This window comes from Rhyacophila brunnea, unplaced genomic scaffold (assembly GCF_057557595.1).
Source record: "Rhyacophila brunnea isolate RB1 unplaced genomic scaffold, BYU_Rbru_1.0 scaffold_20, whole genome shotgun sequence".
NCBI lineage: Eukaryota > Metazoa > Arthropoda > Insecta > Trichoptera > Rhyacophilidae > Rhyacophila > Rhyacophila brunnea.
The window spans coordinates 9,290,600-9,304,248 of record NW_028232860.1 but is presented as its reverse complement, the minus strand read 5'-3'; the positions used below and the strand labels follow the sequence as shown (position 1 = coordinate 9,304,248).

General features: G+C 32.2%; 1 protein-coding gene across 1 annotated transcript in view; it reads left to right on the top strand.

Annotated features, from left to right (window-relative positions):
* Positions 1-13,134, top strand: part of LOC147071150 (cell adhesion molecule DSCAM-like) — a 524,338-nt gene extending 511,204 nt beyond the window's left edge. Inside the window, exons 16-17 of the mRNA XM_085948380.1 lie at positions 9,668-10,596; positions 12,796-13,134. Of these exons, the coding sequence (XP_085804506.1) occupies positions 9,668-10,596; positions 12,796-12,854 (988 nt within the window). The 3' untranslated portion in view covers positions 12,855-13,134. The remainder of the gene's footprint in view (positions 1-9,667; positions 10,597-12,795) is intronic.
* The last annotated feature ends 515 nt before the right edge of the window (positions 13,135-13,649 follow it).

The window sequence follows — 13,649 nt, the reverse complement described above, 5'->3', positions numbered from 1 at the left end:
ACACTTTCTGATATAGTATATAATAACCAATAGAAAAAATCTTTTTTTGAAAAAAGTAAGTCACCCCGACGGGGAATCGAACCCTGTATCTCCCGAGTATGCGCTCATCCGTCGCATTACCATTATGCTACGGCGTGACATACTAATAGCGAACAAATTTTAACTATTGGTCAATTACTATACCTACCCATCAGCGTTCCTTCCAAATCAGCTACTTTGGCAATCGATTTTTGTTTCTTAAATCAAAGTAGGTATATATTACTATTACTTTTGATTACTAACCGACGTCGTGGAATTTCTCCAATATTTTTATAGATGTAGCTACTTGCACTTGCTAATAATTTATAATTAACTATTTCTTTTATTCAACGAATAATTCACAAGATTTAAGAATATATCATTCTGATTATTGAACATATATTATTTTGAAAAAACACTTTCTGATATAGTATATAATAACCAATAGAAAAAATCTTTTTTTGAAAAAAGTAAGTCACCCCGACGGGGAATCGAAATTTTTTCAAAAAAAGATTTTTTCTATTGGTTATTATATACTATATCAGAAAGTGTTTTTTTCAAAATAATATATGTTCAATAATCAGAATGATATATTCTTAAATCTTGTGAATTATTCGTTGAATAAAAGAAATAGTTAATTATAAATTATTAGCAAGTGCAAGTAGCTACATCTATAAAAATATTGGAGAAATTCCACGACGTCGGTTAGTAATCAAAAGTAATAGTAATATATACCTACTTTGATTTAAGAAACAAAAATCGATTGCCAAAGTAGCTGATTTGGAAGGAACGCTGATGGGTAGGTATAGTAATTGACCAATAGTTAAAATTTGTTCGCTATTAGTATGTCACGCCGTAGCATAATGGTAATGCGACGGATGAGGCGCATACTCGGGAGATACAGGGTTCAATTCCCCGTCGGGGTGACTTACTTTTTTCAAAAAAAGATTTTTTCTATTGGTTATTATATACTATATCAGAAAGTGTTTTTTTCAAAATAATATATGTTTAGTATAATTAATACTATTTAAAACATTTATTGTTAATATTGTATGAGTTTAATCTTGGAAATACAAAAGTTTTAATGGTGTAAATAATAATAAAATATAAATAATAATATGAATTTAATATGAGATTGCTGTTTCTGATAGTAAAGACTTAATGAATAGGTCAGCGAGACTTAAAATAGTAAAGCAAATCATGGTGTACTTATGGCCTTTCCGCTTCATAAATCTAATTAGTCAGCCAAATATGAAACTGCCGTAAAACGTATGAGATCATGGTGGAATTACTTTGTATATTTTACAATATTTTTATTTTTTATTAATTTATGTGAAAAAATAAAATGAATTTACTTAAAATGTAATTACACATGGGTACAAAACAAACAAATATTTGTTATTAAAAATATTTTTTCTGTTATATTTTCGTTTTCATTTTATTTTCCTTACAAATTGATGAAAAAATCAATCCCGAAAGCTTCGAGATTATGTTAATAATCCCGGGATTCATAGGTATAGCTCGGGATCCCGGGATTGGAATCCCTACTAGCGATAGACATAGACAAGTCTAGTATCGAATTGAGTATGTCTACGAGCTATGCTTACTAAGTATTACTTATTCAAACGTTTATTATTTTTATGTAAATAAATAAGCGTACCTACGCATTGTGTAGCCGATTTTCGGAGGTAAAATATAAAACACAATATAAACACATTGAAGTGACAGAATCTGTCAAACATCTCTCAAACAAATTCATTTTGTAAACAGACATAATGTAAAAAATATAATATTTATTATACTTGTTTCCGGCCTAGTATTATTTTTATTCGTTTCCGACATAGTGCTTACTCGTTCCTGATAAAGAAAATTTGTGTTGACTACTGATTATCGACGCAAACAGAAAATACTAGCGGTTTTAAAAATGTTGTATTATATTAGTCATCTTGAAATATGTTTGACATTTTTGTATGCATGCGTAAATCGATGTAGTATACTTTAAATTATAGGGAAAATGAAATAAAAATCGTTTTCAATCGCAAAGGGTGACTTATTTTTTGAATTAAATTATAAAATTATAATAAAATAAATAACATTGTAAAAGCGAAACTTACGCAAATTTTTGGAAGTTAACCATCAAGAGCAACAGTTTAATCAAAGGTTTGCATCACTCTTCTATGCATGCGGTAGATTAAACTGTGACCTAGTATTTGAGGTGTTTATTAAGAAAATCAATATGGTAAAAATCTATATATATAATCTATAAATCCATGGCCCCCACAAAGGGGGCTGACAGGGCTCTAGCCTGGGGGCCCAGGCTCAGGAAGGGCCCGGCGTGGTGAGTTGACCAGATAAGTGATATAAAATACACATCACAAATTCTCTCTAATAGTAAAAAAAGTCGCCTGCGGCGCTGCTAATGTTATTATTTAAAAGTATGTGTTTATACGATACAATTTTTATTTGTGTATCGATACTTGACAACTCCATAATTCAAATAAATGTATTAAAATATAAAAAAAAACACTAAACATATACACATTAATTCTACCGCGTACACCATTTGGAAACGCTACTGTGGAGCGCTACACCGCCTTTATCATTAGCGATAGATAGGGGGGGTGCCAAAGTTCCTAGCCTGGGAGCCCGCTTCAGGATTTGGGGGCCATGTATAAATGTATAATAATATAAAGCAATACCAAGATAATGAATCACTGAAATTAAAAAAAAAGTGTTATACCTTATTTGAAAGAAAAAAATTCCGCTGCTGTATTTATTAAAATTGTCCCATAACTTCAAAGTGACAGTATGATAATCCACCCCATTGTTAATAATGTTATACATACTAATATGTAGTACATAACATACGAGTACATAATAATATTATCCTGCCATTATCATCTTTTTATAAACAGCAGAAAAACAAAATGCACATAAATATTTAACTATTTAATTTCTATGACAAACAATAAAGTTCAGTAATCTCGAAAGTAGTATTTTTTACTTATTTCACTCTTGCTTTCAGATAGCGATATTATGCTTTGTAAATATATTTTAACACAGTGATAAGAACTGTCCTAATAACTCGTTTTTGTCTTTTATTATAAAAATCATACTTTTTGGATTAAATGGATGTGTTAATGCATTGGTGTTTGTCTTTGCTTAACTACTATTACTAACTACATTACTTTTTCACTACTCTATTATCACTAAGCCTCGTGGTTTGTAGTAGTTTTAAAATGTACAAAGATAGTTTTAATAAGGAAAAATGTTTAAAAACTTAATGATTTAAAACTGATTAATAAAATAATATTATAAAGAAATGCCGGTGTTGTGAAAAATCTTTTTTTTGCTTATAGCTGCTTATTGCAATTATTGACTGGTAGAATGGAAATCTCGTTTAATTTATCCTTCAGCGGGCCACGCATCATTTATCGTCGCGCCAAAACTTTAAGTTAAAACTCTTCGTGTATGACGTGCTATTGCAGATTTCCCATGGTTTACAGCGGACGTAATATGTTTGTATTGCAGACAAATAGACCTATTCTAGAGACGTAGGACCGTTCAAAAGGGCATGATGGCCGCAAGCCACAAGTATCCCACCTCACGCCCAAGATATTCTAATGCGAATTGACTATGTCAGCGGTTCCAATTAAATAACCGCCGTAAATTTAATTTGTAAATGATATTATTGAAATAATATTATTTTTAATAAACTCGATTAAAACTATAATATTTTTTGTTATTTTGTTGAGACCTTCGAGATCTGGTTACATAAACGCATCCTCAAAATTCCTTGGATTGGCACAGTGATAAAAATATATATTGACGTCTTCAAATGAATATGAAAAGACAGAGAATTTTTACCAGTGGTGAACGGTGTTGTAGGTTATAAAGATCTGACATAATAGTGCAAACAAAACTTTGTCAGTCATACTCATTTGTTTTAATTAAATTAAGAATGTAATTATTATTGCAGATGGTATTGGTTAGTTTTTAAAATTCACCAAACCCACCGCCCCGCACCATACCCGGTCTTAATCGCGCTTATCACGGGACATTTTTACATAAAATTTTGATGTGAAACATCATTTTTTTTTTAAATGATATTTCTCAAGAGCAGTTACCCAAGACTAAGGTCGCCATGCACTCAAATGTGTTTTAACTGAATATACATGACTTTAAGTTGAGAGTACCCATGGGAGAGATGAGCACGTAGAGGCCATATTAAAATTTTTGATAAATAAGAAAATCTAATAACTGCCAAAAATTCTAAGTGAAAAGATGTTCACGTTGGCAGTGTGACGCCGCAAATTTTCTGAAGCATTTTTTCCGCAGCTCTTCCTTTTCCGTACACATTTTGGGACATTTACAGAGGATGTGGTTTGCATCCTGTATTTCTCCGTCACATGGACATGTTGATCGGGGGACAAGATAATGATAGTTATATAGTTTAATTAGACAATTAATACCTGGCATGTCCAACTTTAAGTAGGCTATAATCTACTCTCCAGCATCAAAACTGGCAGTTTTCCCATTCGCATTCATTCCACTGTCATAGTTTGAACTTAAATATAACTATATTGGGGCAAGGAGACTGAGTCATAATACATTAAACAACAATTAAAACTTGTCTAACGATCATAATAATTAAGAAATATTTAATTTTCCATAAAAATTTCCAAATGGAAACAATATTTGAGGCGCCCAGTATTTAAGTAGACCAAAGGCACTTTTCAGCGTTTTTAACATTTTATTTCCAAAAAATTCTTTATATCAATATCTACCATAATAATTTTCGTGCATCAAAAACGGCCAGAACTTATGATAAATCGACTTTTAAAATGTGCATGAATATAAAAAACGGCCAAAAGATTGACGAGCCAATCACAGGCCTAAAAATATTCTTCTTCTTCCACCCTGTCACGTCCCAACATTGGGGCATAGGGCAAGCACAAGTTGGCGCTACTCTCCTCGGTCCATCGCCAACTCTTGTGCCTCCCGCCATGTCAAACCTGCAGTACGTAGGTCGCTCTTGTAACACCGCTGCAGGGTGCGGGAGGGCCAGCCACGGCGACGGAACCCTTGAGGCTGTACTACAAGGTTACGAAGTATCGCATTCTTTGGCGGCATCCGGAATACTTGTCCCGGCCACGTAAAGCGTCTCTTCTCCTAAAAATATACAAAATTTAATATGGCCGCCATAACACATCTTTCGTCTGCAAGACCTGTCATGTTTCAAAAATTGAAAATGAAAATTATTTTTAACCGTGTTTTATTCAAGTTTTTAATAAAAAAAAATATGAATACTCCAATAAGTTTCGGTAAAAAAAATACGGCCATCTGCATAATATTAGTTTCAAACTTGGCCAAAAGATCATAACTTATCAAAAATGGCCAAACTGTCATCAGTATCAAAAGTGGCCGAGAGCATATTTTATTTTAGATGTCAAATTGAGCTTTGTTATTAAAGTTAAATTTAATTTTACTATTTAAAAATATTCAGGAAAGGTTGTATATTACAAAAAATGTGTCGCTAGATTTCAAAATCAGCCAAGTGCATAATAGATGAATATGAGAAAAACAGCTTTTTGTTTTCTCAAATACACAGTCACAAAAGTGAAAGTTGATATTATTTCGAGATAGAATATTTAAAATTAACAAATTCAACATTTTGATAATGCAGAAATGTTAGAAAGCAGTAGTTCTTCAGCAATTCACAAACAAGTCAAAAATACCTAAAGGTGGACTTGGCTGATTTTGAAATGTAGCGACACAAATAATATACATTGTCAATAGTATAACTGTATATAGTTAATATATCAGTATAAAAGTTTTGCCGACTTTGATGCTGGGCGCCTCATTTATTGAAGACACGAACAACAATGAAATAAAAGTCTAAAAATTCCAAGTTCAAAAATAAATTAATTTAATTTACCTAATTTTACAGAAAATATTTATCATTGCTCCTTGAAAGTCAAATTTCTATTATTTATTTCATAGAATATGTTAAATAGAATATGGTAGAATAATATCATATAATATATCGAATCAAGCTTTTAGTATACTTTTGAGAAACACTTAACCAAACTATTTCCTCGACACAGTGGTATCCGAACGAAGACTGCTGTGTCAACAACAATATTCAAATAATAATATAGTATTGCAAAATTTATTGCCCAAATTTTCCGACCCAAAATAGTTATGTGGACCGACAACTTACAGTGCTCAATGCTAAATATATCATTTGCACAATTCAATTTCGTTTAACGAGAATTCCATAAACTTCATTTCAATGGGAGCAAGTTTGGATGTAAATGTTTCGTTCAATTGCTGAACTTTTGCCTTAAAAAATTCCCATGAAATTTAATGACAATGGAGCCCTGTGACACTATCTGCTGAGAAATAATAACTATAATTCAGTTACGTGACGGAAATAAACGCTTTCTGAATATTACGTATGCATTAGAGTAGTGATAAAACGTTCGTTTCTAGATCTTTAAATCAATAAGTAACGGGTTAATATTGCATAGTGATGTCCCTAGGCAAAGTGCTGTCCTCTTTCATGTTTAGTTTCAAACTGTCTGAAAATTTGTTAGATACCTGCTTACTTATCTTATTATTTATTTTCATTCATCAAACTGACAAAAATATACAAAAAATCTTTATATACACAGCAAGAATTAAAGCATTTTCAAGAAGCCTACTCTCAAGTAACGATAGTTTTAGGTACGCGTGGCGCTGATAAGTTTGAATGCACCTTGTCAAAATTTTACCTTTGCGATAAACCACAATTGCAATGTATATTATAATGGGTCATCATCATCAGACGGGGTTTACCCACGGCATCCCCTATCTTCTTCTATTCTTCTCGGTTCTTAGTTTCTTCGCTGTCACGTACATCCACCGAATCTTATGAGTTCGTCCATCCAGCGGGTTTTAGAGTGTCCCTGTGGACGTTTAAGTCCCCTTGGGTACTGTATGACTACTTTCCATTTACTGAGAGATATTTCCAGATAATTGCCATTTCATTTGTTTAGCGACCTCTATCACATTAAGTTCTTTATATGCTTTGCTATCCATTGGTTATCTATACAACATACACCTTTCTATACCACGTTGCGCTACTTAACTATTTAACTATGTTGTCAAAAATTATTACGCTTCGATTTTTTTAAAATAAAATGTAGATAGGTGCTTTGTAAAAAGCGACCGCAATGTTTGCTTCATTGAAAACCACCACTGCTCTTAAAAGTTATAATATTTATATTTGGTCATTCATTCGCCGCTCTTTATAAAATACTGCCTCTGTGCAATGTATCACCTGCCTACTTTCACGGGACGTTACTGATCATGCGTTTGAAAAGTTTGTTTGTTGTATATTTTTGTCCAGAGCATATTGTTAAGTGATTGACTGACTATATTTATTGTCAAAATATCAGGAGTCAGAAAATATCAGTATTTTTGGCATAATATATGAGCGGCTCACCAAAAATTTTGTGTGTTTTCATTGGCAACAGGTACATTGGCATATTTTATGTAGATTCTGAATTATTTATTTTTCTTTAATAATATCCAATGGAATTACCACTTGCCCTGAGTAATAAAAAAACATATTTACTATGTTGTGAAAAATTCTATTGCTAGGGTTTTAAATTAAAATTAATGATATATTATATTACATTATAAATCTTTTTTAACATTAACTTAAAAAATCACCGGAAAATTTAGGCAATTCCGTTCAGAATCAATATTGAGAGGTTTTTTTTAGCTCTTTCGGATAAACAATATTTCAACGGAAATTTTGAAACGATTTTTTTTGCGTTATTTTTTAAAGTGAGACTCACATCGGTGATTTCTCGAAAGATGAAAATGTTCGACATTACAAAAAAATGGTTTCTTTTTCTAAAATTCCGGGATATTTATTATACGTCCCGGGTAAGTTTCAACTGCGATTTTAGATAACACACCAATAACGAGACGATCTTGGTCAATCCAGGACAGTTGTAAGCCCAAGTGTCATAGATTTTCATCCAAAATATTATCTTAAATACTATCAAATAGTTAAATAATTTGACAAAAATAATGTGTTAAATAAGTTACATAATAAGATACAATACTATTAATCTATTATAATAGTTACTAGTGGTAGTACACTGACTATAAAAATACTAATAATAATAATTGTGTTATCCCGTATATTGCCATGTTAAATGGTCGCAATGAAAAATATTTGTGTATAAGGCACACACAAAACGACAATATTTCACGACGCGCCATCGTCTTGGCAATTTGGCCTTATATGGATCCTTTTTCATCAGCCGAATGCATCCCGTTGGGAATAGTTGACAGTCAATATTATGACGTATTGTGTTTGGAAAACAATATTTGAATTGCTAATACCTATATATACCTAGTAAGCAATCTACATTTTACCCTAATGTAATATTACTGGCAACAAATGTGTTGTGTTTATAATACTGCCTTTATTAGTAATTGGTTTGTGTAATGAATTTCCGACTTAGGTAGTTATCAACAGAATTATATTTTTTCATACATACTATAATATATATCATTTGTGTCGCTATATTTCAAAATCAGCCAAATCCACCTTTAGGTCTTTTTGACTTTTTTATGAATTGCTAAATAACTACTGCTTTGAGGCTTTCACGGTTGTTTTTTATCGTAGTATATTCTTGGGTTTTCACCGTGTCTCCTTCTTCCTTCTTTACTCGACGTTTCGGGCTCGTTGCAGAGGCCTCTTGATAATGGCCTCTGCAACGAACCCGAAACGTCGAGTAAAGAAGGAGACACGGTGAAAACCCAAGAATATACTACGATAACTACTGCTTTGTAACATTTCTGCATTATCAAAATGTGGAATTTATTAATTTTAAATATTCTATACTCGAAATAATATAAACTTTCACCCTTGTGACTGTGTATTTGAGAAAACAAAAAGCTGTTTTTCTCCTATTCATCTATTATGGAATTAACTGATTTTGAAATCTAGCGACACATTTGGGCATGCTATTAAATTATATAAAGTTCTTTTTTTAGTTATTCATTTAAATACTTATACATTTTATTAAATTAACAACACCGATTTATATAATTTCATCTTAGCGTGGATATATTTTAATAAAAACGTTCATTTTATACGATTTTAAACAAATATTCGTTTTATGTAGGTACCTTACTGTTAAGAATCGTGACTTCTATCAATAAATTTAAATGTCTAAGTAACATCTCTCAAGAGATCATTAAATTTCATTATCTGCATACCTGTAGGTATTGATAGACTTATAGCGTCCTTTATGTAATTGATATGATAATAAGACTTGTCAAATTAGCGTTTTCTCATCTTGATAGATTTTTGTCACCGCGCGTTCTTCCTCCTTCCTTTAAGAAATCATGTCTGTTTCTGATGATGATTTCTATGATCTGAGATTCATCTCTTGATTAATGTGCAATGAGCTCGAAACATCGAGGAAGGAAGGACGAAGAACACGCAGTGAGAACCAAAGACTCTCAAACATTAATATATATTGTAAGAAATATAGATCTCTTTACAAGTATTATTTAAAGATATATTTTTTTACAATTTATTTCTTTAGGAACGGATGTACATTATAATTAAATTTTACAGATCTGGTCCTTCAATGTATGCAGCACCCGATGATGAAAACGGTTTTGGAACCCACTTCGGAGCACCAAACGTCATGATAAGACCATGCGCCGACATCAGACGTGATGGAAGACGAGCATCAAGAGCAATATCTACTTTGGAAGCACAAGAATTAGACTCTCAAGTTCTTAAATCAGAAAGGGACGAAGAAATTGCTATGGGAACATTGACCAGACCAGTTGGTCCATATGAAATTATTGATCCAGCACAGTATGAAGAAGAAGCAAATTTCTTACCACAGAGAATAAACGTACGCCCACAAGACATGGACATTTATGCTCAAATTAATAAGAACTATCTGAATGCCCAACAACCATCATTTAGGATAAATAGAGGTCCTTTAAATAATTACTCTGAGATGTTGCAAAATTATCAAGATAATATAGTGTACCCAGGGATTAATAATTACAGACAATTGGGACCTCTACCTCCAATACCCAGAATGCAGCCACAAGAAGTGATGGTGCATTCTCAGGGAATGAGAACTGAACCAATGTCGATGAATGATTATGAAGTGATGATGTCGCATGCTGGACTACACCCTCTCAGAAGAGATTCCAGAGAAGTTTATATAGACGATTCGAGAAGAAGTTCTTTGGACCAAAGACTAAGAGGAAGCATTGATAACGGCGTATGTTATCGAGGAATGGGTGTTGCTTTACAAGGTTTGGATATATTGAAAGGAGGTGCGGATTACTCTGGAAGTAATATGGCTAATATTGGAGTTAATGCGAAAGACATGGAATTCCAAAATAGAGCAGCTGATGTGACACGACCTTTACTTGAGAATCAAAATGGCGCTATGCCAGGAACTTCGAGTCCGTCTCCAAGAGAAATTGTTCAAGATAAAGCTACGGCAGCGCATCCCGTGGTTCGGTTTGAATTAGACAGTGAGTAATAAATGTTTAATATATATTTTTTTTAGATTATAAAGCTCTCAGGTCATATTAATTTATATAATATTTTGATACTTTCGCGAAATTTACTTATTAAGTATAGGTATTGTGTTTTTTTATCACTTCACATCAAATCTCGACTCGCGCTTGAAATTGACAATTTCACAAACCGGAGCGCTCGATAGTTTTCAGAAAATATTGACATATTTATTTAGTTTTACGTACTTATATTATTTTATAAAAATAAGTATTTTAGTTTTTTTGTTATATAGCTTACATATCTCAGTTAAATTATTATTATTTTTACAAGACGGAACGATAATCTCGGGGATTTTATGAAACGGAGCTGCAGACGGTGCATTCCGATCCATGTTGAGCCCTGAATCTCGTTTTAAATTTTATTGGAAAGAAATCATAAAAATATTGTACTGTATAACTAAATTGAAGTCAACAGGTCTACTAAGCTACATGCGCAATGCACCATACCCAGTCTTAATCGGGCGTGTCATATAACAATGTTTATCCATTTGCTGATTTTGTGTGCCAGAGCACTCGTCTTAGAAGTTATTGGTCTGGGTTTGAATCCTGCATCTGGAAAAAATCACATGTTATTTTTTCAATGTAAAACGGAGTAAAGTCTCAATGAATTTGACGAATCATCTTATTTTTTTAATCCATGTTTGCTCTTAAGTAGAGTTTACGGATATACCATAGGTCTCCAAGAATTCCTGTTGATTGCCTGTACCTTATTATGTCATATATTTGCTGTACATATTTACCTAATTTGGTAAATAGCTAATATAAATACCCAGTGTAAAATGCTATAAATAAAACCTGTCCTGATTGGCTATTTATTAATTCCGCTGAGGAGGAGAAATATTATAATATACATAATATCTTAGTGGTGATTGTAAAGGTCAATTAGCATTTTCGCCCTTAGGGGCATAGTGACTTCTACGGAGTGGATGTTATACAGACATTTTTTTTAATATTACAAATGGTTATTAGTTATCTGCATGATCTAATTCCTAATTTCTTGGATTTTCTTGGAATAACCGGGTGACAAATAATGTTTAAGTTTTCAATTAAATGGGAATGTATCGATAAGTTCCGCCTAGTATCAAAACCATAGTAACCTCAGCCACATTATGAGAGGACAAAAGTACAGCATTCCCCAACTTGTCATCGAAAGAAATATCAACAGTAAGCGTAGTCAGGACGACGATGCATTTCACGGCTTGCAGTGGAGTCCAGCTCCATGGAACTGTTCCAGGTAGAAGATGATGAAGCTAAGATCGCCTTGATGGTGGCCAATCTCCGCCAGGCAATGGCACGATAAGAAGAGTATAATCTATTGGGTTTTTACTTTGTATCAAAATAAATACACATTAAAAACGATAAATGATTTTTTACCGATGCGGGACCTTAACCCACATCCAACGCATGAGAGATATCAATATTTGGCCACGTATTTTTATCGACTTATACGTGATGTAAATGAGAACTCTGCCATTCTTGGTAGTATTGACTTGTGTGTCCCTGATAACTATCTTAGAAATAGAGACCATCAGTTGTTTATTCTTCCAAGGTGTAAAACCAGCCTGCCACTGGTAATGCCAATTGGGAGAGCAATAACTCTGTTCAACCAAATCGTTTCAAATGTTGATATATTCCACCTACGTGAGGATGAGTATAGGTGGACGTTGTTTTATAAATTCTTAAAATAGGGTCTGCTTAGCTCATTCGGTGTACTTCCTTGTATCTTTTTTTTTTTTTTTTTTTTTTTTGTATTTACAGTTTTCTACTGTTTAATAATTTAATTCTGATCTATTTCTTTTTTATATACTATTGTTTTAATAATATTTCTTTGTTTATAAATGGGATATTGTGAATGTCTTAAATTAATAATTTGTAATGTAATATGTAAAAAAAATTTTTTTTTGAATTTTACATGCGAGTGAGTAAGTACTACTCCATTGTAAGACAGTGATACTAGACATTTATCAACTACATTGTTTTTTTTATTCATAACAATAAATGTTAAAGACTTATTTACTGCGTATAATATATACATATATACTGATTATATAAGTAATTTTGAATGTAGTGCCATCTATAAGTTATGTAGTATAGTTATTGATAGGTATTTATATTACTACATATTTTAAACTGTGTTTTGTTTTCTGTTTCCAGAACCGGATCTTATAATATCTCAACCAGGGCAAGACGATATAACAATTGATAATACTTAAGAATGGTGAATTACTTATGTAAGTAATGACCTAAAAAATGAAACACAATCGCAGTTCGTAGGGTGGTTTTTATTATTTTGATTACATAAGAAAGAAACTAAGTTAACGAATATTTGTTTTTTATTGAGGACTATTAAATAAAAATTAACAACGTCAAAGCAACTGTGTACCAAAGTATCTACTTTATTAATAATATGATTCATTTTATTGGTTAATCATCACTTACGAAACAGTTGATATCTTAACTATCTCTACTAAATTAAAACATTGTATGATAATGAAAAAAAAAACGATTTTTTGTAACGATGTTTCCTTATGTACTAAAAATAAGCTGTCACTTAATTTTATTTGTAATAAAATACTGCAAGATTGATGGAAACTGTAGACTGTAGAGTTTTGAGCCTGAAATTGAAAGAGTCTGGATCCGGCTTTGGGCGATGACGGATGAAGGAAATTCGAGAGTTGGCCGAAATTTGATACAATAAATCTTTTAAAGTATGAAATCAATGTACTATTAATTTATGCTATTTACTTGTATTATGTATAATTATATATTATTATATACATCTACTATATTATTAGATAAGACAACTTCATTAATTTTATCAAATCAATATACGAGGGTGGGTCAATAAGTCCTTAGAAAAGCCGACAGGTGGCGCGACTAGTACTGTAAGCGGTTTGTTTTCATGCAGCGGCACTACCGATTCAGTATGCTGCGAAGTTTCAATCAGATTGGTCGGGTTGTTGTGTGTTTCTCGTACATTTAAAAAAAGAAATTGCTTGTGGAAAATG